The 24,622-nt window shown below is 43.5% G+C and overlaps 1 protein-coding gene and 1 non-coding gene across 5 annotated transcripts; one reads left to right on the forward strand and one right to left on the reverse strand.

The window, feature by feature from the left end:
* Window positions 1-516: 516 nt before the first annotated feature.
* Window positions 517-23,875, forward strand: MSANTD4 (Myb/SANT DNA binding domain containing 4 with coiled-coils). Of its 4 annotated transcripts, none has more exons than XM_005289988.4 (4): window positions 517-837; window positions 15,255-15,329; window positions 18,220-18,858; window positions 21,517-23,875. In XM_005289988.4, the coding sequence occupies exons 3-4, from the start codon at window positions 18,391-18,393 to the stop codon at window positions 22,090-22,092; spliced, it is 1,044 nt and encodes a 347-aa protein (XP_005290045.1). In that variant the 5' UTR covers window positions 517-837; window positions 15,255-15,329; window positions 18,220-18,390; the 3' UTR covers window positions 22,093-23,875. The 4 variants fall into 4 exon arrangements, with proteins under 4 accessions (XP_005290045.1, XP_065437592.1, XP_005290041.1 ...); XM_065581520.1 differs by having other exon boundaries at window positions 15,255-15,325; XM_005289984.4 differs by lacking the exon at window positions 15,255-15,329.
* On the reverse strand, window positions 13,227-13,299 carry TRNAK-UUU (transfer RNA lysine (anticodon UUU)). The gene has a single exon. It is a non-coding gene; the product is annotated as a tRNA-Lys (tRNA).
* Window positions 23,876-24,622: the final 747 nt, after the last annotated feature.

Genomic DNA, 24,622 nt, shown 5'->3' on the forward strand with positions numbered 1-24,622 from the left:
GGGGAAATAAAAAAACCTCTCTGCCCCCCCCCACACTTATTTTTTTTGCAAACACTGGAGTCTCAGTCCATCGGGGTAACTGTTACCCCCTCTGTCCCTGCCTGTGCCAGGGTTTTGTCCTCTGTCACTCTCAGGCAGCTGAGCTTAACTCCAGCTCCTACCCATCTCCCTGATTTTGCCTTTCAGCCGCTATCCTAACCCTGCCTCCAGCTGTTTGACTCCTCTGACCAGTCAATTTCCGCCCCCTGCTCAGACCCTGGCCACACCCTCCTCTGATTTGCCCCTTTTTAACCCTGCAAAAAGCAGCCACAGAATCTTATGCCAAGTCAGGGCAGGGTGAAGGGCAGTGGCTTCAGCAGATATTACTGAGCATGCTCAGTACACTCTAAGTAGCAAGTGCCTAGGGAGCAGTTTCTGGTGCTACATCTGAGGCGCTGGGGCTGCCCGCCCTGTGCTGCGGGGGCTGGAGGGGCACTGGGACTGGAGCGGGGGCGCGCATCCCCCGCCCTGTGGTCGGGGACGGGGGGCGCGCGCGCGCGCTGCCCGCTCGCTCTGCGCTCGGGGCCTTGGGGAGGGGGCCACGCGCCGCTGGCCCACCCGCCCTGTGCTGGGGGAGCACGCGCCGCTGACCCGCCCCCCGAGGGCGCCCCCGAGCGCGTCGCCCGGCCGGAGCGAGGCGATTCCGGCGGGGGGAAGGGGCCGGGGCCGGGGGCGGGGCCTTGGGCGGGGGCCAGCCTCCCCCAACGGGCGGTTCACCCGCCGCCACGGGTTCTCCAATGGGAGACTGGCGGCTGTTAAAGGGCCGGTGAGCCGACCGAAGGGGAGTGCTGGGCGCCGGTGAGTAGTTCGCGCTGCTCCCGGGGGGCTCCGGGGTCGGGCTGGGGAGGCGGGCGGGCGGGCGGCTCAGCTCGCTGACGCGGAGCGGGACAGGATGTGCCCCGCTGACCCCCGCAGGTTCCGCTGCCCGGGGGCCGCAGGGGCCTTCGCAGCCTTTGCCTCTTTGTAGCTCAGACCCGCCCCCCGGCCAGGTCCCGCGTGGCGTGAGGGAGTCCAGCCCCCACCCCCGGTAACCCCAGCGCCCCAGGTGGGGCCGAGGGGCCCATTACACCCATAGCTTCTGCTCCTCCCCGTTAACTCAGCCCCACTTGCGGGTGGGGAACACACAGCCCCCTACAGAGCTCAGGCACCGTGGGCTCCTCTCTGGAGGTACCGCCATCGCTTGGCTCACTTAAAACAGGACTGGCCTGGGCCCCCTGGAGACAGACTGGGCCAGTGACTGGGTCTCCCTCCCCACCTGTGGGCCGTATTTCTGCCTGCCCCTCGCAGCCCTGCTCTGTTGGAAGGAGAGTTTCTCCTTCCCCTTCCGGATGTGGAGCGGTCATAGTCCATTTCTCTTACAGTATTGGCTGCAACCCGGCACACGGTGGATTCTGGTCAGTGAATCCATCTCGTGGGAACTAGGCCCGTTGGCCATGTCCTCAGCTCTGCTCATGCTGCTTTGCTCGTTCTTCCTGCCAATTTGAGATTGTTCTCTACATTAGTTGTCTCGTGCCAAAATTAAACTCCTTGGAGCAAGGCTTGTATTTCCTTTACATATGTCCACAATGAGGGTTTCAGCCTGATCCTCCCTGAGCAGGGCCTCTAGCTGTTAGTATAAAACAATTTGTTCCAAAGGCAGTGTTGTGGTCTCTCATGATTTTATCATGAGGCTTAGGATATTTGATTTTTTTCCCCCTTAAAATCCTAGCTTCATGTTATTATTCCAGGATCTCAGCTTTTATTTAAAAAATTAAGTTGCTACTCCTCATGGTTGTAGAGATTGAAAATCATGAACCCTAAAATTTCAAAAGCCAGAAGGCAAATAGATAGAACTTCAAATGCATTATTTTTTAAATCTCATTTTTAAGCCAACATGATTTGCGAGGGCCTAACTCTTGATTTTTGAATGCTTGGTATTGGGAATGCTGTGTTATAGTGAGAGTTGTAGCCCTCATAGAGGCTTATAATATGGTGCTAGGCACCACATAAGCACATGGACACAAAATACAGATCTTTCTCCTGTGAAATGCTTTGAATTTCTTTTCTTTTCATGCACTCTTGTGTCATTATTCTGTCACATTTGTCTACATCGGCCATCACAAATCCTTTATCATTTCTCTAATCTATCCCAGCAGCTTTCTTTTGAATGGGCTTCCCTTCTTCCCAAATCGGTACATTCAACAAGTGTCATTGCCTTACTTTAGAGTCCTCCTTCAAAACTGCTGATGACCTCTGAGGTGTTGAACTCATTTACAGTTACTTCCAATCATGTGCACATCCTGCCACAGCCAACCCACTTTTTCCATGAAAGCAAAACTCTTACATGTACTATACCAGTCAGCAGCTTTTGTAAAATACGTTTTGAAATATGGTGGTTATGTTTTCTCTACATCCAGCTAGACGATGGACGTTTTCTGTTGTGCTACTATTTTTGTCTCTTAAATACTTTATGCAGATAGTTTTTTGTGTGCTCAATAAAGTGCTTTTCTGTAAGGCAACAAGCTTCACAACAAACCAGAACTTCGAGAACACCATTATAGTTTCAAGCTACTATGGTTAATACACGAAATCCAGAGTGATATTATATGACAGTGGAATTAATGAAAAGTTAGATCAGTCAAATCCTTCAGATACACTTTGTAAATTAAAAAGATTAGGACAAGTTATTAATAAAGAAAATAGTTCTTGTGAAAATATACCATCTCCTCAGCAATATGAAATGCAAAACTAGGGGAAAAGGTAACATGTACTTACTTACCAGCTGAAGAGAGGGAGATGCAACCAGCATCTGCTATTTTTTAAATGGCTTCTTTAGGCTTGCAGCTGTTTGGCTCTGCCAAATATAAAGCTCTAACCCCAGAAAGGCATGCTGGGAAAAAAGTCTTTTTATAAAGGAAAACCCTGTCCAGGAAAGGAATAGTAGGAATTGGGAAGTTAGTAAGGAAACTGTCTAGCTGCATCTTTATGTACCATTTATCCTTGATCCAGCAAAGCGCTTAAGTACATGGTTAACTTCCGACATAGTAGTTTTTTTTACTTCAGCAAGACTACTCATGTGCTTAATTGCTTTGCTAGATCAGGGACAGAGGGTTCAGCAGTTTGCAGGATCTAACCCTTAATAAATTGCAAGTCTGGAATATCATAATTCTTATATGGAAGTCTTTTATGGTTTATAATGTGGTCTGTTTAGGGGGCTTTGTGCTGAGTCTAGTGGCCTGATAGGCAAGGCTGAGAGCTTTCTAATGAGTCTCTAGCCTGCCATTCTTTCATCCCTAATCCCTATAGGTAAGGCTGTGTGTCTGTCACAGAAGTCACGGATACCGTAACCTCCGTGACTTTTGCAGTGGCTAGTTTGGCTGGCTCCACCTCCGGCCGCTGCTGGGGCAGTCTTGGGCCACCATCCCCCCACCCCCTGCAGCATCAGTAGTAGTTTGGGTGTGGATAGCCCCCACTCTGCTTGGGGTGCGTGGCGGCACATACCTGGGGGGGGGACTCCCTGGAAATGGCCAGCATGTCCTTGCAGCTCCTAGGCTGAGGGGCCAGGGGGCTCTGCACGCTGCCCCTGCCTGCAGCCACTGCCCTCGCAGCTCCTACTGGTTGCAGTTCCCAGCCAATGGGAGCTGCAGAGCTGGCACTTGTGGTGGGGGGAGCGCGTGGAGCCCCTGGCCTTCCCTCTCCCTAGGATCTGCAGGGACATGCCGACAGCTTCCGGGGAGACATACAGAGCCAGGTAAGGAGCCTGCCAGCCCTGCCAACCCTCCTCCCTTCCCCCCCCCCGCACCTGCAGCGCCCCCAGGCTGTCCTCCCAGAGCACCCCTGGCTCGCCTCCCAGAGCATCCCCTGGCCCAAGTTTTAGCTAGGGGTATATAGTACAAGTCCTGGACAGGTCACGGGCCATGAACTTTTGTTTACTGCCCATGACCTGTCCATGACTTTTACTAAAAATACCCGTGACTAAAATGTAGCCTTAACTCAGGGAGAACAGGGGTTTAAAAGGCCAGCTCCTAAGTAAGCAAAGGAGCTAGCAAATGGAGTTTTGTGAGGAAATTTAGAGAGGGAACATGAGAGCCAGATACAATTAACAAATATCAATTATCTAAACTTACACCAATAATGCCCCGAAAGAACAAACAAACAGACCCTCTGCAAGAGTAAAAATAAAGGCAGAAATCCAGCAGCAGAGTGGGGGCTATCCAGTTTATTGCACTGAATGCATCATATGATTATTTGCCTTGTGGGCAGGTGGCATGTGTGTGCATTCAGTGCAATCAACTCATGGCCCTCAGAGGCTGAGTAGGGATTCTTGAGACCAGAGTGGTTGAACTGTAGGAGCTAAGAGAGACAGAGAAATACATAGAGAAGACTTTCCGGGACACAGTAGAGCGGTTCCAGCACAAGTCTGACAGCCTCTGTGCTGTTGAGGAGGATGAGAGCCTCCGGGAAGGAGAACATCAAACTGGAGCAGAGAGAAACAATCCTATAGTTAGGACCCTCCTTCCAGATGATGTCCTGGTATCATCCGTGCAGATACCCCACTGGAGAATGGGACTCCTGTTATTAGGAAGAGAAGTAATAATAATGGGGGATTCCATTATTAGAAATATTGATAGTTGGATTTGATGACCAGGAGAACCACATGGTGAATTGTCTGACGTGGTGTACCTCTCAAGACATCTAGATAGACTTATGTGCAGTGCTGGGGAGGAGCAGGTGGTTGTGGTACATGTAGGTACCAAGGACACAGGGAAAAGTCAGAGAGAGGTCTCAAAGGCCATATTTAGGGTAGTAGGTAATAGATTAAAGCCCAGGACCTTCATGGTAGCATTTTCCAAAGTGTTTCCAGTTCCACGTGCAGGGCCAGTTAGATAAAACCTAAACTGCATAGTCTCAATGTGTGGATGAGATGATGGTATTCAGAATGGGATTTAGGTTTATAGTGAACTAGGGAACCTTTGGAAGAAAGAGGAGCCCAAAGAGGAAGGATGGGCTCCACCTAAACCAAAATGGAACCAGATTGCTGACATGTACAATTTAAAAGGTCATAGAGGAGTGTTTAAACTAAGGGCCGAGGGAAAGCTGAGAGGTGCAGTGGAGCACATGGTTCAGACAGAGACATCCTTGAGGGGAGGATTTATAAAAGGGGATGGTCTATATCCTAGTAAAAAGGAGAGGATATAAGTTTATGGAGTACAGGTAGGAACTTAAGAGAAATAGTCAAACAAAAAAGAGTCCCACTTAATTACATCACATGAAGGCAGACAACTAAATATTGACAAATTTTATAAGTGCTTGTATATAAGTGCTAGAAGTCTAAATACTAGGATGGGTGGACTTGAGTGCTTGGAATTACATGAGGCTGTTGATATAATGGGCATCACAGAAATTTGGTGTAACAATGATAATGGGGCAGAGTAATTCCAGGGTGCAAAATATATAGGAATGATAGAGTAGGTTGTGCTAATAGGGGAGTGGCACTATATGTGAAAGAAAGCATGCAGTCAAATACAGTAAAAATCTTAAATGAATCAAACTGTACCATAGAATCTCTATGGATAGAAATTCCATGCTTGAATGATACAAGTGTAGCAGTAGGAATATATTACCAACCACCTGACCATGATGCTGATGGAACTGTGAAATGCTCAGGGAGATTAGAGAGGCTACAAAAAAGAAAACCTAATAACATGGGGGATTTAAACTATCCCCATATTGACTAGGTATGTACCTGAGGATGGGATGCAGAGAGAAAATTTCTAGATATCATTAATGACTGCTTCTTGCAGCAGTTAGTCCTGGAACCCACAAGTGGAGAGGCAATGCTTGATTTAGTCTTACATGGTGCACAGGATCTGGTCCAAAAGGTGAATTTAGCTGAACTGTTTAGTGATAATAACCATAATATAATTAAATTTAACATCCTTATAGGAAGTAAAATGCCAAACAAACCCACTACAGCAGCATTTAAATTCAAAAAGGGGAACTAAACAAAAATGAGAAAGCTAGTTAAGTGGAAATTAAAAAGAATAGTCATAAGAGTGAAATGCCTGCAAGCTGTATGAAACTTTTTAAAAACACCATAATAGCGTTTCAAACTAATTGTATACCACAAATAAAAAGAAATCCCCACCACCACCAAAACAGTAAGAGAACCAAAAAAATGGCACCAAGGCTAAATAATAGAGTAAAAGGTGGTTAGAGACAAAAATACACCGTTTTAATATTGGAAGTCAAATCCTACTAAGGAAAATAGAAAGGAGCATAAACTCTGGCAAGTCAAGTATAAAAGTATAATTAGGCAGGCCAAAATGGAATTTGAAGAGCAACTAGCAGAAGAACTAACAGCAATATTTTTTTAAGTGCATCAGAAGTAGGAAGCCTGCCAAACAGTGAATGGGATCACTGTGTGATCGAGGTAGTAAAGGAGCACCCAAGGAAGACAAGGCCATTTCAGGGAAGCTAAATGAATTCTTTGCATTGGTCTTCACTGCAAAGAATGTGAAGGAGATTCCCACACCTGAACCATTCTTTTTCAAATTTGAGAAACTGTCCCATATTGAGGTGTCAATAGAAAAGGTTTGGAACAAATTGATAAACAGCAATAAGTCCCCAGAATGACATGGTATTCATCCAAAAGTTCTGAAGGAACTCAAATATGAAATTGCAGAACAACGAAATGTACAGAACTATTGCTTAAATCAGCCTCTGTACCAAGTAACTGGAGGATAGCTAGCGTAACACCAATTTCTTTTAAAAGGCTCCAGAGGCGATCCTGGCAATTACAGGCAAGTAAGCCTAACTTCAGTACCAGCAAACTGGTGGAAACTGTAATAAAGAACAGAATCACTGGACATGTGATGAACATGCTATGATGGGGAAGAGTCAACATGGCATTTGTAAAGGGAAATCGTGCCTCACCAATCTCTTAGAATTCTTAGAAGGGGTCAGCAAATGTGGACAAGGGGGATCCAGTGGATATAATGTACCTGGACTTTCAGAAATCTTTGACAAAGTCCCTCACCAAAGGCTCTTAAGCACAGTAGGCAGTCATGGGATAAGAGTGAAGGTCCTCTAACGGATGAGTAATGGTTAAAAGATAAGAACATAAGAACGGCCGTACGGTGTCAGACCAAAGGTCCATCTAGCCCAGTATCCTGTATACCGACAGTGGCCAATGCCAGGTGCCCCAGAGGGAGTGGACCTAACAGGCAATGACCAAGTGATCTCTCTCCTGCCATCCATCTCCATCCTCTGACAAACAGAGGCTAGGGACACCATTCCTTACCCATCCTGGCTAATAGCCATTAATGGACTTAACCACCATGAATTTATCCAGTTCTCTTTTAAACGCTGTTATAGTCCTAGCCTTCAAAACCTCCTCAGGTAAGGAGTTCCACAAGTTGACTGTGCGCTGCGTGAAGAAGAACTTCCTTGTATTTGTTTTAAACCTGCTGCCAATTAACTTCATTTGGTGACCCCTAGTTCTTGTATTATGGGAATAAGTAAATAACTTTTCCTTATCCACTTTCTCCACATCACTCATGATTTTATATACCTCTATCATATCCCCCCTTAGTCTCCTCTTTTCCAAGCTGAAGAGTCCTAGCCTCTTTAATCTCTCCTCATACGGGACCCGTTCCAAACCCCTAATCATTTTAGTTGCCCTTCTCTGAACCTTTTCTAGTGCCAGTATATCTTTTTTGAGATGAGGAGACCACATCTGTACACAGTATTCGAGATGTGGGCGTACCATCGATTTATATAAGGGCAATAATATATTCTCCGTCTTGTTCTCTATCCCCTTTTTAATCTCTATCTCCGTCTTGTTCTCTATCCTAACATCCTGTTTTTTTGACCGCCTCTGCACACTGCGTGGACATCTTCAGAGAACTATCCACGATGACTCCAAGATCTTTTTCCTGACTCGTTGTAGTTAAATTAGCCCCCATCATATTGTAGTTAGGGTTATTTTTTCCAATGTGCATTACTTTACATTTATCCACATTACATTTCATTTGCCATTTTGTAGCCCAGTCACTTAGTTTTGTGAGATCTTTTTGAAGTTCGTCACAGTCTACTTTGGTCTTAACTATCTTGAGCAGTTTAGTATCATCTGCAAACTTTGCCACCTCACTGTTTACCCCTTTCTCCAGATCATTTATGAACAAGTTGAATAGGATTGGTCCGAGAACTGACCCTTGGGGAACACCACTAGTTACCCCTCTCCATTCTGAGAATTTACCATTAATTCCTACCCTTTGTTCCCTGTCTTTTAACCAGTTCTCAATCCATGAAAGGACCTTCCCTTTTATCCCATGACAGCTTAATTTACGTAAGAGCCTTTGGTGAGGGACCTTGTCAAAGGCTTTCTGGAAATCTAAGTACACTATGTCCACTGGATCCCCCTTGTCCACATGTTTGTTGACCCCTTCAAAGAACTCTAATAGATTAGTAAGACACTATTTCCCTTTACAGAAACCATGTTGACTGTTGCTCAACAGTTTGTTTCTCTATGTGTCTGACAATTTTATTCTTAACTATTGTTTCGACTAATTTGCCCAGTACCGACGTTAGACTTACCAGTCTGTAATTGCCGGGATCACCTTTAGAACCCTTTTTAAATATTGGCGTTACATTAGCTATCTTCCAGTCATTGGGTACAGAAGCCGATTTAAAGGACAAGTTACAAACCTTAGTTAATAGTTCTGCAACTTCACATTTGAGTTCTTTCAGAATTCTTGGGTGAATGCCATCTGGTCCCGTTAATGTTTATGTTAATGTGGTTAATGTTAAGTTTGTCAATTAATTCCAAAACCTCCTCTACTGACACTTCAATCTGTGACAGTTCCTCAGATTTGTCACCTATAAAAGCTGGCTCAGGTTTGGGAATCTCCCTAACATCCTCAGCCGTGAAGACTGAAGCAAAGAATCCATTTAGTTTCTCTGCAATTACTTTATCGTCTTTAAGCTCTCCTTTTGTATCTCGATCATCAAGGGGCCCCACTGGTTGTTTAACAGGCTTCCTGCTTCTGATGTACTTAAAAAACATTTTGTTATTACCTTTGGAGTTTTGGGCTAGCTGTTCTTCAAACTCCTCTTTGGCTTTTCTTATTACATTCTTGCACTTAATTTGGTAGCGTTTATGCTCCTTTCTATTTGCCTCACTAGGATTTGGCTTCCACTTTTTAAAGGAAGTATTTTTATCTCTCACTGCTTCTTTTACATGGTTAAGCCACGGTGGCTCTTTTTTAGTTCTTTTACTGTGTTTCTTAATTTGGGGTATACATTGAAGTTGGGCCTCTATTATGGTGTCTTTAAAAAGCGCCCATGCAGCTTGCAGGGATTTCACTTTAGTCACTGTACTTTTTAACTTCTGTTTAACTAACCCCCTCATTTTTGCATAGTTCCCTCTTTTGAAATTAAATGCCACAGTGTTGGGCTGTTGAGATGTTCTTCCCACCACAGGGATGTTGAATGCTATTGTATTATGGTTACTATTTCCAAGTGGCCGTGTTATAGTTACCTCTTGGACCAGCTCCTGCGCTCCACTCAGGACTAAATCTAGAGTTGCCTCTCCCCTTGTGGGTTCCCGTACCAGCTGCTCCAAGAAGCAGTCATTTAAAGTATCGAGAAATTTTATCTCTGCATTTCGTCCTGAAGTGAAATGTTCCCAGTCAATATGGGGATAATTGAAATCCCCCACTATTATTGAGTTCTTAATGTTGATAGCCTGTCTAATTTCCCTTAGCATTTCATCATCTCTATCACTGTCCTGGTCAGGTGGTCTATAATAGATCCCTAATGTTATATTCTTATTAGAGCATGAAATATCTACAAGAGGCACGTGAACGACGTCACAGAGCATCAACAGCGCACAATCCACTGACCGCGAACTTCCCATGCACCATCTGCAGCAAAATGTGCACCTCTAGAATTGGCCTGTACAGTCATCAGAGGGCACATCATGAGACCAACAATAGATGATCTGCACAGATTTGTCATCGTCGGATCGATGGACTACCAAGAATGTTATATTCTTATTAGAGCATGAAATATCTATCCATAGAGATTCTATGGAACATGTTGATTCACTTAAGATTTTTATTTCATTTGCTTCTACATTTTCTTTCACATATAGTGCCACTCCCCCCCTGCACGACCTGTTTTGTCCTTCCGATATATTTTGTACCCCGGAATGATTGTGTCCCATTGATTGCTCTCAGTCCACCAGGTGTCTGTGATGCCTATTATAGCAATATCCTCCTTTATCACAAGGCACTCTAGTTCACCCATCTTATTATTTAGACTTCTAGCATTTGTGTACAAGCACTTTAAAAATGTGTCACTATTTATTTGTCTGCCCTTTTCTGATGTGTCAGATTCTTTTTATGTGAATGTTTATCATTGATCTGGCCCTTACATTATCCTCTTCCATCCTCTGCTCCTGACTATAACCTGGAGATTCTCTATCATTAGACTCTCCCCTAAGAGAAGTCTCTGTCCGATCCACATGCTCCTCTGCAGCAGTCGGCTTTCCCCCATCTCCTAGTTTAAAAACTGCTCTACAACCTTTTTAATGTTTAGTGCCAACAGTCTGGTTCCACTTTGGTTTAGGTGGAGCCCATCTCTCCTGTATAGGCTCCCCCCATCACAAAAGTTTCCCCAGTTCTAATGAATGTAAGCCCCTCCTCTCTACACCATCGTCTCATCCACACATTGAGACTCTGAAGCTCTGCCTGCCTACCTGGCCCTGCACGTGGAACCGGGAGCATTTCTGAGAATGCCACCATAGAGGTCCTGGATTTCAGTCTCTTCTTTAGCAGCCTAAATTTGGCCTCCAGGACATCTCTCCTACCCTTCCCTATGTCATTGGTACCTATATGTACCACGACCACTGGCTCCTCCCCAGCACTACACATAAGTGTGTCTAGATGCCTCAAGCGATCTGCAACCTTCGCACCAGGCAGGCAAGTCACCATATGGTTCTCCTGGTCATCACAGATCCAGCAATCTACGTTACTAATGATCAAATCTCCCATTATTAACACCTGCCTTTTCCTAGCAGCTGGAGTTCCCTCCCCCAGAGAGGTAACCTCAGTGCGAGAGGCAACCTCAGCACCATCTGGAAGGAGGGTCCCAACTATGGGAAGGTTTCCCTCTGGTCCCGTTGACTGCTCTGCTTCCCTGGGCCTTTCATCCTCCTCAACAGCGCAGGGGCTGTCTGACCGGAGGTGGGACAATTCTACAGTGTCCCGGAAAGCCTCATCAACATACCTCTCTGCCTCTCTTAGCTCCACCAGTTCCGCTACCCTGGCCTCTAAAGTTGTACATGGTCTCTGAGGGCCAGGAGCTCCTTGCACCGAATGCACACATACGCCACCCGCCCGCAGGGCAGGTAATCATACATGCTGCACTCAGTGCAATAAACTGGATAGCCCCCACTCTGCAGCTGGGCTTCTGCCTGCATTGTCTCCTAGTTAATGAAAGGGTTGTTTAAGCAAGAAGTTTTGAATGTAGTTTAGTTTATAGGAAACAAAGGGTAGGAATAAATGGTCAGTTTTCACGGTGGAGAGAGCTAAGTAGCGGGATCCCGCAAGGATCTGTACTGGGACCACTGCTGTTCAACATATTCAGAAATGATTTGGAAAAAGGAGCAAACAGTGAGGTGGCAAAGTTTGCAGACGATGCAAATTACTTAGGCTATTTAAGTCCAAAACTGACTGTAAAGCGTTATAAAGGGATCTCATAAAACTGGATGACGGGGCAACAAAATGGCAAATGAAATCCAGTGTTGATAAATGCAAAGTAGTGCACATTGGAAAACACAGTCCCAAATATGTATACAAAATGATGGAGTCTAAATTAACTGTTACCACTCAAGAAAGAGAGCTTGGAGTCATCTAGAATAGTTCTCTGAAAACATCTGCTCAATGTATAGAGTCCTGCGTGGATACAAATTTATACCTGCGGATGCAGATATCCGCAGATATAAATTGGTATCCATGGAACCACTGGGCTCTCTCGGGAACTGCAGCGGCAGAGCAGAACGTGGGGCCCTGGCTCCCAGGAGCTAGCGCCCCACTGTACCGCCTCCAGCCCCGCCCACTGGGGTGGGCACCAGGCTCACTGGCAGCTGTCCCTGGTTGAACTAGTGTGTGCAAGCAGCGTGCACGCCCCCAGACAGGAGACACAGACAACTGCATTGAAGGGACGGGGACAGGGCTGCGGGGTGGAACTGCTGCGATGGAGGAGCTGCTGGCGTGGAGCACTGGCTCCTGGGAGTGGCAGCCCCATATTCTGCTCCTTTTGCAGCTGCGGTTCCTGGGAGAACTCTGCCATTCCGCAGATACCAATTTATATCTCTGATATCTGCATCCGCGGATATAAATTTGTATCTGCACAGCGCTCTATCAATGTGCAGCAGCAATCAAAAAAGCTAACTGAATGTTAGGAACCATTAGGAAAGGGATAGAAAATAAGACAGTAAATATCATAATTAAGGCTCAGAGGGGTAGCCGTGTTAGTCTGAATCTGTAAAAAGCAACAGAGGGTCCTGTGGCACCTTTAAGATTAACAGAAGTTTTGGAGCAAAAGCTTTCGTGGGTGAATGCACACTTCATCAGACGCAAGGGCATTCACTCACGAAAGCTTATGCTCCAATAGTTCTGTTAGTCTTAAAGGTGCCACAGGACCCTCTGTTAATAATTAAGGCTATGATTTAGTCATGGAGGTTGCGGAAGTCATGGAATCCATGACTTCCAGTGACCTCTGTGACTTTAGCCTGCAGTGGTTGGGTGCTGCAGGGTCCCCTCCACCAGTGGAGGCAGGGAGCTGCAGGGTGCCTTTGGCGGCCCCTGGACTTCCAAGCGGCTGTGGGGGGCGGGGTATCTCACAGCTCCTGGCCGCTGCGGGCACCAGGAGAATCCCCAAGGTCCCATCTGTACAGGGCCCCTGGCCACCAGCAGAGGAATCATAGACTATCAGGGTTGGAAAGGACCTCAGGAGGTCATCTAGTCCAACCCCCTGCTCAAAGCAGGACCAATCCCCAGACAGATTTTTGCCCCAGATCCCTAAATTGCCCCCTCAAGGATTGAACTCACAACCCTGGGTTTAGCAGGCCAATGCTTAAACCACTGAGCTATTCCTCCCCCCCTAAAGACAGATTTTTACGATCTTGGTGAGTAATTTGTCACCTGATCAGGGACTTGAACCCTGGACCCTTAGATTAAAAGTCTGATACTCTACCAACTGAGCTAGCCAGACAGTGACAGGGGAACCTCCAGAGCCGCTGCCACTGGTGGGAGAATCCCTGAGCCCCTGCTGGCAGAGGACCTCCGGGCCGGGGAACCCCTGAGCCCCCGGCCTCTGCAGGTGGCAGGGGAATCCCTGAGCTCACACTGACAGAGGACCCCCAGGCCATGGAACTCCCAAGCTCCTGGCCGCTGGTGACAGCGGGGGAATCCCCAAGCCACCACGGGCAGTGGGGAAATCCCTGAGCCCTTGCCAGCAGAGGAGGGGCAGAATCCTAGAGCCCCCCAGCGGGACCCTCTGTTGCTTTTTACAGATTAGAGAATCCAGGAGGCAGGGGAATCCCCGAGCCCCCAGCAGTTGGTGGCAACAGGGGAATCCCCGAGCCACCTGCTGCGGCGGGCCAAATCTCCGAGCCCCAGACACTGAGGGAGGCAGGGATCCCTGCATCTCCCAGCCACCAGTGACAGGGGTACCTGAAAGCTCCTGGCTGACATGGGAGGCGGGGGCACCCCACACCTTCAAGCAGCGGGTGACTCTCCAGAGCTGCAGGTGGCAGGGGTATCCCTTAGCCCCCAGCAGCTACAGGCAGCTCCTAGCCCCTGCGCAGCTGCCTCACTTCAGGTGGTGTGGGGATCAGTAGATCCCCATTTTGTCAGGTATATTTTTAGTAAAAGTCAGAGACAGGTCATGGCTTCCGGTGAATTTTTCTTTTTTGTTCGTGACCTGTCCATGAATTTACTAAAAATATCCATGACAAAATCTTAACCTTAATCATAATGCCACTATATAAATCCATGATATGCCCACATCTTGAATACTGCATGCAGATTTGGTCAGCCCATCTCAAAAAGGATATATTAGAATTGAGAAAGAAGTACAGAGAAGGGCAACAAAAATGATGAGGGGTATGGAACAGCTTCCATATGAGGAGAGATTAAAAAGAGTGGTTCGTTCATCTTACAGAAGAGATGACTAAGGGAAGATATGATAGAGGTCTATAAAAACACGAATGGTGTGGAGAACGTGAATAAGGAATTGTATTTTATCACTTTGCATAACACAAGAACCAGGCATCACCCAATGACATTAACAGACAGCAGGTTTAAAAAAAAACATAAGGAAGTACTTCTTCACACAATGCACAGCCAACCTGTGTAACTCATTGCCAGCGATTGGGGTTCAAAACCAAATTAGATAAGTTCATGGAGGATAGGTTCACCAGTGGGTCTTAGCCAAGATGGTCAGGTATGCAACCCCTTGCTTTGGGTGTCCCTAAGCCTCTAACTGCCACATGCTGAAACTGGATGACGGGATGGGTCACTCAATAAATTGCCCTGTTTCGTTCATTCCCTCAGAAGCATCTGGCACCAGCCACTGTCAGAAGACAGAATACTGGGCTAGATGAACTATTGGTCTGAGCCAGTATGGTCATACTTAGGCAATTCTTTTGAAATTTATGCTGTTTGCAAGAATTTCACACAAATAGGATTTGTTTTTTGCTAAAAGTCCAAGTCAGGTTTGCTATCTCTAAATCACAATGAAAAAAGTAAAAGAATTTGTTCTCATAAGAAGAAACAAGTGTTTTCTTCACATGTAAAGTTGCTGTTAAAGCCTGGATGTAACTGTATAAACTTAAAGTTATTATAATCATAAAGAAAACAGCACACTGGAAACTATTGCAAATGCTTAGAGATACCAGACCAGCACCAATCAAAATACACTTTTCCAATTCAAGTGATTTAAATGGAATTACACCAGTATAATAGAGGAGTACTTGGCCCCAGGATTTCAACTGAATCTAACATTTTTTAACAAGATGGCAAATACAATTGAACTTCTAAAAGTTGACTGAACTGTTTAGTTCTAATCAGCAAATCAGTAACTTTTCTGGATAATTAAGTTGCTCTATGATACTTTTTTAAAAATTACAAAACTTTCACAGGCTAAACGTTGTGTTTGATGGATAGGTCATGAAGATCAATTGCTACAAGCCAAAAGGAGAAGTGATTGCACTCTAATTTGGATTGGAGAAGAACAGGCAGGTACTAAATAAATTGATTTACTGCTAGTTAGAATCAAATATAGCTTCCCTCTATGCACTAGTATCTATTCAGGGTAGGCTCATGAGAATGAAATACTAAAGGTTAGGAAAAAAACTTAAAAGATCAGATAAAATGTTCCAATATAATTTTATTTCACTCTGCATCTACAGGAATATTACAGTGTTGCTGCCTGTTATGGGGCGGTTTGCTCAGTGCTGGTTGTGCCCCCTTCAAGCACTTTTAGGAATTAGCCCTGCCCAGTTCAGTGTCCCCTTCCTTCTCTTCCAGCATCTGCAGCTCGTCTCTTGTTCACAGAGTTGTGGTACAGCTGCTTTATGACTCAGCCCTCCAACCAGATCACTTTGTGATTCCCCTTTCAAAGTCTTTCTGTTCAAGCAGTCCTCATGTCCGCTGCCCTGACCCTGTCACTCCTGCAGTGACCTAGGTGGTCTTCTAATTCACTGCCCCAACCAGTACCACTCTGCAGTGGTTGGTAGGGGGACCCAGGCCCACCCTCTACTCAGGGTTCCAGTCTAGGACCCTGTAGCAAGTGATTAAGGTCTATGACTGCACCCATTTTCCTGCTCTAGCCCCTGGACTATTTCCTACTGTGTTTCTTCAGTCCTCCTAGTCAGAAGACCCCTCTCTTTCAGGCCTACTAGGTCTCAGGGATTCCTATCCCCCCTTCCTTCTCCTTCTCTCTGGGAAGAGAGACTACAGGCTTCCTGCCTGCTGGCTTTATAGAAGTCCCTACCTGTTCCCTCACAGGTGAGCTTTTTTCTAATCAACGCTTTTCACACAGCCTAAATCTCTCTTGTTTGCCACTAATGTGGCTGATTGAGCCTGCCTGGCCTAGTGCAGCTCTCTCAGGACTGGTGTGGGAGTACAATCCATCATACACCCTCACCCTCAAGACTGCAACCCACATTACCATTATATAGTTGTCCATTCTGATATATCTTTATTCTCTGTGAAATTGTTTTCCATTTCCTAATGCATATGCAAATCATTGTCCTATATAAAACAAAGACAGTGTATTTGCGTATATGTAAATATATACACACACACATACATATGATAGGCTCTGGTCGCTCTAATGAGAAATCACTAAAACACTGTGGTTCAGGCAGTCTCAATTATACATTTTCTTTTCCTTACGCTAATAAGTATCAACATCTATCAGCTAAATTCAAATGAGCTGAATTAGTTAATGTTAATTTTACCATTAAAATCGCTATTCCACTTACAGCTTTGAAACACTTCTTACCTAGAAATCATTTTCCTTGCACAGTATCATTTTCTGTCTTTTTTCTTAGTTATCTATCATTAATCACACTTACATTTGAAAAAAACATTTGTTTCATCTTTATCTATTCCTGCTTTTCATTCCTAACCAGAAGTCATCTTTTATTCATGGCCATCATGATATTGCAAAGTATAATGACTTCTGGTGGAGAGAAAACACGAAGAATTAATCAACTCTTAATGGGGGGGCAAAATCTACAGTAATATGTTAATAAAAGAAAAGAATTACATATTTCTGTGAAAGAGAAATAGAATTATTTCTAAATACAAGGTTTTTCAAAGTAGTCAGTGAGGTATCAGGATCTTTAAATGCCAGGGCTGTGAAAGATGCTGTTTGACGTGCAAATGTTTGTGAGTGAACCAGTTACAGTCAGCCATGTTCTAAAGCTACATCTACATAGCCCCACAGTTTCGACTATAAGGGTGTAAACTGCAGCGCGAACTAGCATGTTGTGTTCTAACTCTCCTGGATGGACATTGCAGGCATGATCTACAAGTTATCTAGTTGGTGTTAACATAGTCTTCTTTAAACAGGATGTTTTCTTTTGTCTTTTTTCTTATTTCCAGAAGGGGCAATAAGAGTGTCAGTTTTCTTTGAAAGTTCATCTATTCCTGTTACTTATTTCTCCTGTTATGATTCTTCTTCCAGAACCACAATTAGTGGCCGAGGAAATGTTTGTAAATAGGAATTCACGATAAGCAGATGTATTTTTAAGAAGCAAAATCCTATTATCATGCAAGTAAAAAAGAACTTAAATAAGAAATACAGTTACCATAGTTATTTCTAAATTGAATGTTTGCCCTGGGGAAAATTGCTCTTGAGTCCACGCTTGCCTGAATTTGCTGATTTGTTTTTAGTTTAACAATATTCTGACATGGGTTGCTGCGGGTAAGAGTGGCAGAGAGCCAGGGGAGGAAAGGTTGAAGGAACGGGGTTGTACCTTTGAGTTTGTAGGGATTTCTTCCTATACATATTTTCTGTGTTAAGAAAATTTTAATTCAAGAAGATTTTTGAAATGGCAAATACTATTTCCAATTTTCTGTGTGTCAATGGAACCATTCCAATTCTTCTGTTATTATAATGGCTCAGAAATAGTAAAAACCTCAGCTTTTAAAATGAAATTGTTTTCAGGTAGAAATAACTTTTTTAAGTCATCTGAGAAATGTCTCTCACTCAGATATTTTACATCTCTGAAGAAATGGCTTTATCAATTTTAGCCACTTTAGAAAACTCAAGATGAGACTTATATGTCAAGTTTCAGGTTGGAGCAAATTTAAAATGGCAAGATTGTAAAAGCCAAAGGAAAATAGCCACATTTTTATAATGGAAATATCAACTCAATCTGAACAGTGTGTGAGATAGATATATACTGATGGATTTATAATTCTTGTGAGGACAGAGAGGCTTATTTATAGCTACTCTATATTCCAAACATTTTTTAGAAATTGTTTTAATCTATCAGATAGAAGAATGATCAGTTCAGCATATAGATTCTTTAGCAGTGTTGATTTAGGAGTCAGTTTCATTGGATGAAAATATCACTATATATCGTTGAGATTTATATTATTTGCTCTTTCCTCTTAGGATCTTAACAAGCCTGGCAAATAGAAAGATGACCAAGTAATGAGAAAACCCACTTCCTGAAGAACCGAGTGCCACTTTGTGATTGTTTTTTAAATCATAGTTGTATAAATAAATTGAATACTCTCGTATTATCTCTTTAGTTGGCTGCAGTAACAATTATTAGATTTAAAGATGGAAAAAATGAAACAATTAAAAAGAAAAAGAAAAAGCAATTTTAGCGTTCAAGAAACTCAAACACTCCTTAAAGAAATTAGAAAAAGGAAAGAGGTACTTTTTTCCAAGCAGCTTAATACAACAATTAATGAGATGAAACGAAAGGCTTGGGAAGAAATAGCAGAGTGTGTGAATGCTGTAGGTGAAGGAGAGCAAAGAACAGGGACAGAAGTGAAAAGACGATACCTTGATTGGAGAGCACTCATGAAGAGAAAGCGTCTGAGTGCAAACATCAAACTGGTAGGCGCTGGGTTTCACCTTCCATCATCTGATTTAGATGACTCTGTCAATGAAGAGATGGATGAGAAAGTGGGATTTACAAATGAAAACAGTTTTGAATGGCTAAATATCACAGACTTCAGAGAAGCCAGTGGATCTTTAACAGAAATCAAGGTGGAAGAGGAGGAGGATCCACAGAATTTTGAAGTAAGTAGTTAGTGCACTGTAGTTGTGTTCATTATGGCCATTCTTTTCACTCCAGCTTGGGGACTTTCTCCACACTTGTGGCTAGTAGTCCTCTATATTATAATTTCCCAAGACTGTTTGATTGTGTGAATTAGAGAATCTCCTGTGACAAGCTCTGTTTTTATATGAATGATCTTCAAAATCCAGCAACCTACACATCTGCATAAGGTCTTGTTTTTTTTATTAAATATACATGTATTCAGTAATCTTCTAAATGTATTTATGCCTCTGTTTTCCTTTTTCCTTTCCCCCATGGACTTAATTTATTTCAAACAGGATGCAGTATTCATGTGGACTGAAGGAGGAGTTAGCTTAGTATTTCTCCTATTCACACCCCTGCACATACATTAGAATACGGGGAGGAGTAACCCATCTCTTTCACAATCCAACCACTTCCAACTGGAGACAAGGATGAGAAAGCAGTCCTGGTATCACCCATGATAACACAATCCTGCTGGAGAGAAGAGATGAATTGGGAGAGGGAAATGGTTGGTTGATTTTGCCGCTGGTATCAAACTCCTAATAGACAGCATCCCACCATTCAGCAACGAAATCTATAGAGCAGTAGCATGGGGAGAAAAGGAGGAGGGTGGGAGTGATCTTGCCAGTTCTGAGACTGTCAATCAGATGGAATTCCAATAATTGGTTTGGTAGGGTCAATATAGGTCTAGGGAGATACTGTTCCTTAGGTTCCAAAACCAGGCAGATTTATTCTATTCTATTCTATTCTATTCTATTCTATTCTATTCTTTTTTAACTTTAGGTGCCATGAGAAAAATTTTAATTTATGGGCAAAGCCTGTACCCTATGCATGGCTTGAACAGTTAGGAAGGGTGCCAAGTAGAGGTGCGGGAGCTAAACATGATGGGAAGGAATCTTTCTCCTAAGCTAGGGTGACATTGGAACTGTTTTGTGACCACTATTGCAACAATAGGGCTGAATTAGCCTCTGCAGTTTCTGAGTTCCTTTTGCACTAGAGGAATAGCCAGTAAATCCACATTTGTCCCAGATCTTGTCTTGGTGCTGCTCCTTCGCAGGCCTGGTCCCCACCTTAACCCAAAACCCCATGTTCACTGGAGCACAGTGACCACTTATGTAGCATGGTTTTGTAGCACACGGATATATATCCCCTGCATGAACTTTTAGAGTGCCCCCAGGACTGTGGAACCACATCAGTATTGCTACACCCAAGGTCCCTCTGTACCCAGGGCTTGGGGACAGATTGTCTAAAAGAGACAATAAAAATAACTAAAGGATCAGTTAAACAAATTTGTTCTTGTCCCCATTTAGCACAATTTGAAGCGTTGAGAACTGTCACGGGATGCACCACTCACTGCTTATCTGGCACCTCTTCCTGGTCACTCTGGATTAGCTCTTAAAGTCTATGCCCCTTTCCGTCATCGCAAGCCATCACACCATCTCTCTCCCAGGTCTCTTTTCCCAGGAACCGCTGCGTCCTCTTCGTGACTCAGCCCTCCAGCTAGGTTACTCACCATTTCCCTCCCTTCTGGGGTACAGTCCTTCAATTCTCTGTCACTCCCACGGTGACCCAGGCAGTCTTCCCGTTCACTGCCCTGCAGTCTATACAATGCCCTCAGTGGCTGGTAGGGGAACCCAGGCCTGCCCACTACTCTGGGTTCCAGTCCAGGGACCCTACACCCAGCAGTTCTGGGTGTTCCTCTCCCAGCACTCACTGCTGCTTCTTGGACTGATTCCTACAACTCCTGGTTCCCCTCCTTACTCCGGTGCACCAGTTCCAAAACCTCCTTCTTTTTCCAAGGGAGTGACTGCCCTTTCCCAGCAGCCCTTGTCTGTTGCCAGCTTCCTGGCTTTAGAGGCCCTGGCTGTTCCTTCCCAGCTGAGCCTGCTTGCAATCAATTCCTGCTCCCTGGCTCTTCCTCTAGGTGCAGCCTGTGGAGTTAATAGACCTACCTGGCCACCTTCTTCCCATCCAGTCCTGTGTGGGGTGGACACCCCATCACAGGAACGTATGAGAAAAAAGGCAGCAGATCTCAAATAAAACACAACATCAAACTGTTTTTAGTGATGGATCCTTTACAGCATTAGTTAAAGCAATGTTATGTTACATACCTGAATAACTTACAATTCCAATTCATATGTTAAATAATTGGTCAAAAGAAATTCCTAAAATATCCCAAGTGTCTGTCATGGAACCTATATGAAAACTAAAAACAATGCCTACTTATTAACCCTAGTTCTCTTTCAGTAAATCTGAAAATTCTTTTAGATCATCTAAATACAAAAAAAAATCCACAACCTATTTTTAAACAAAGCTTTGCAGAATAAACAGTTGTTTTTTCTGCATCTTTACAGTAGGGATATGCCGAAGAAATTGCCTTCTGTATTTCATGACCACATGTGAGTTTGTTGCTGATCAAATAAGCCATGCCTTTGTAACAGCAGAAAACTTAGGGTTTGAGTTTAACACACACGAATTGTGTAGGGCACAAGTGAAACGAATGTCTGGAATAACTTCTGAGATATGACTAGAAACAACAGAAGTGTGCCTTATTTTCAGTGAGGTTGCATAGGGGTAACTGGCTCAATATGATATAAAGAGGTACATGAAATAATTATATTTCTCATTCCTCCCAACAGTTTCCTATTGAGGAAGAAGAGGAAATTTTGTCATCAGTTTTGCCAGATTCCAAAAAGGAAAGTGACCTACCTGATTTCACCCACATTGAAGAGTTTGGAAATCTGAGCTCTGCTCAAGCCCGACTAGCCTACGAGGACTCTCATTTGCTCATAAACTTGGAGAAACAAAAACTAGAACTGGAGAAACAGCGGCTGGACATTGAAGCTGAAAGACTACAGGTGGAGAAAGAGCGCTTGCAGATCGAAAAGGAGCGATTACGGCATGTAGCACTTGAGCATGAGAGACTTCAACTGGAGAAGGAGCGGATCCAGATTGAGCGGGAGAAACTGAGGCTAGAGGCTCTGCGTGCTGAAAAACCTGCCCTGGAAAATGACATCACCCAAGTGGAAAAACCCATTTTACAGCCTCTGGATCTAGAAACTGAAAAATTAAAACTCGAAAAGGAACGTTTACAATTAGAGAAAGAGAGGCTGCAGTTTTTAAAATATGAATCTGAGAAGCTGCAGATTGAGAAGGAACGTTTACAAGTGGAAAAAGAACGCCTTCGAATTCAACGAGAGGGTCACTTGCAGTAAACTTCTTGGCTAAGGTGTCATTAATAGTGTTTTGATGTTCAAATATAAGTAGTTTTTTTCTTAATACAGAAACTGTCCTAGAGGTTTAACTTTCTTCTGTCCAAAATTTAATGTCGATGTTAAACTAAAAAAATAAAAAATGAAAAGGAATGGTGTTTGGTAAATCAGTGTGCCTACATAAATGGAATTTATGTGTGAAACTGCTTTTCAACGTAGCAGAAGAAAGTATTATGTTCTCTTGCATCCAGTATTGTATTGTATAGTTTGGTATCCTGCTCTTACAAGCACATTAAGGATCAAGACAGTTGTATCTTTCCATTGTTACAACAGTGTTACCTTAAAAGTATGGGAACTGTCAAAATAAATCCGCACATATTGTGAAGGAATGGTGCTGAAGATAGCCCAAACATATTTATTTTTTACACAAAGCAAATTACATGAGGTGATAATTACATTTAATTTCATTTTCTTTACTTTATAAACACTTTTTCAAAATTCAAAGGAGTTCTGAGCATTAATGAAGTGCAAGTTAATTTCAATACACATGGGTTTATTGTCCTGCCCTCTAGTGGCCAGAAAAGATAAAGAGAAGGTAGTATTCTGTCTACTTGTATTAGACGGTCACATATCAACTGTATCTAAATAAAAACTGGACTGATGGATGAGTCAATGAATTAGCAATGCTGTGCAGTTTTCTACTTCCAGATTACCAGTCTGAATCTAATGGAGACTCCTAGTGGCAGAAAATAATTATCATGTGATTGCTGTGGGGTGACCTCTGTGGAATAACTTAATAGATTTAGTCCATTTCTTAGCCCACAGTTATACAGGTTGCAAAAGAACAGACCACAATTAGCTCACTTGCTGGTAGTCTCAGGAGCAAGGTAAATGACTGCTGTTGTGACAGTTGGACCAACAAATTTACCCAAATGGTGAGCTCAACTAAAAAGTATATAAAAGTTCATAAGATGTTACAATAACCTATAATAACAAATGTTGATGGGAATAGGGTACAAAAGGGAGACAGAATAACTGAATTAGTCTAAACTAAAAGGCCACATTGATATGATTCAAGGACTGTTGAAATGATGCTTGTTAAAAACAGGAGATGTGGAGCTGGAAGTTAATGAGCCAAAATTGGTATATCAGATATTAGGTATAATTGGTAGACAAAATAATGAAGGGATGGGCTATTCCATCCTTTTTGGGGTCCGTAAAGAGATTTTTGAGGGAAAGTAAGGAAATAACAAAGAGAAGAACAGATGAAAAGAACAGACATCAGCTACTGGAGTGAGCTTCACAATCATGGCTGCCACCCCCACCATTTCCTGGAGCCCCGGGCCTTCATCATCCTGTTCCTGAGAGATGTTCTGGCCAGAAGAGGCCAGACAGACAGAAGGATCCCAATGACATTGCTACCTCTAGTGGCTCCAGCTGAATGCTATACACGACCTGGGAAGGCAGTGATTACCATCTTTGATACCATCTAAGAGACCGTAATACAAGTCCTTCTAAGGTTAGACTTTAACAACAACAGAGGCAAGGACATCTCCAGCCCATCTCAACTAACTTCTTCTCTTTTCCCCAAAAGGACTGTTATTGCCATCTTTGGTACCATCTACCAAACATGGGTTTTTACCTTCTAAAAACTCTCTCCAGCTAAAGGGAAAGGGAACAAGGACGGAAAGTTTTTAAAATGAAAACTTTATTGAATACTTTACATTTTAAATACTGTTTTTCCTTTTTTTCTGTATCTTTAATAAAAGGTTAAAAGGATATTTAATGGTGTGTTTTCCGTGGTGCTAAGCAGGCTGAGGTCTCTCTATACCAAGCTCCAGACCTTGTTTAACATTGTCCAATGTTGGACAATGACTGAGTGATGTTAACACCTTTAGCCCATATATTCCATTTAGATTAATACAACACTGCACATACATGATTAATCCTGCCTGGCCAAGCCTGAGACACATTGGTAAAGTGGTGTGAAGAAGCTTGCATTGCTGCTGCCTATGTAATATATATTTTGCAATCAAATAGAAAAATAATGTCTAAGGCTGTTAGTATTTTTCGTAAGTAACACATTCACTTAAATTAAAAAAGAATATAGGAAATTTTAAATGAGAACCTACATATTTACTTGTTTATGTTCCAACTGAGCCAGACTTTAGATCTCTCATCCTTTACCTTTGGTGTCTCCGTCTGAAAACTAAAACAAGTATCAGAGTGTTAAATTGGAATATATATTAATACCACTACAGGATTACTTTTATTCTGCAAATAAAGTGTTATTTTTCTGTTACTGAAGTAAGCGTGCTTCTACAGTGGAAATAAATTTGAATACTACAAATCAAAATTGCTGTTGAGCAGGTGCTTCTTATTATAGAGACAAAGCTCCTAGTTAGTAGTATAAACTAGGTGGCGGCGAAAGCTATAAAGAGGCATCCAGACTTCTATCATAACGCTGGTGTGGATTGCAATGTTGCCAGATCTTGTGATGTTATAGTTAGTAATAGGATTTTGGGCCCTGGTG

Source organism: Chrysemys picta, chromosome 1 (genome assembly GCF_011386835.1).
Source record: "Chrysemys picta bellii isolate R12L10 chromosome 1, ASM1138683v2, whole genome shotgun sequence".
Classification (NCBI taxonomy): domain Eukaryota; kingdom Metazoa; phylum Chordata; order Testudines; family Emydidae; genus Chrysemys; species Chrysemys picta.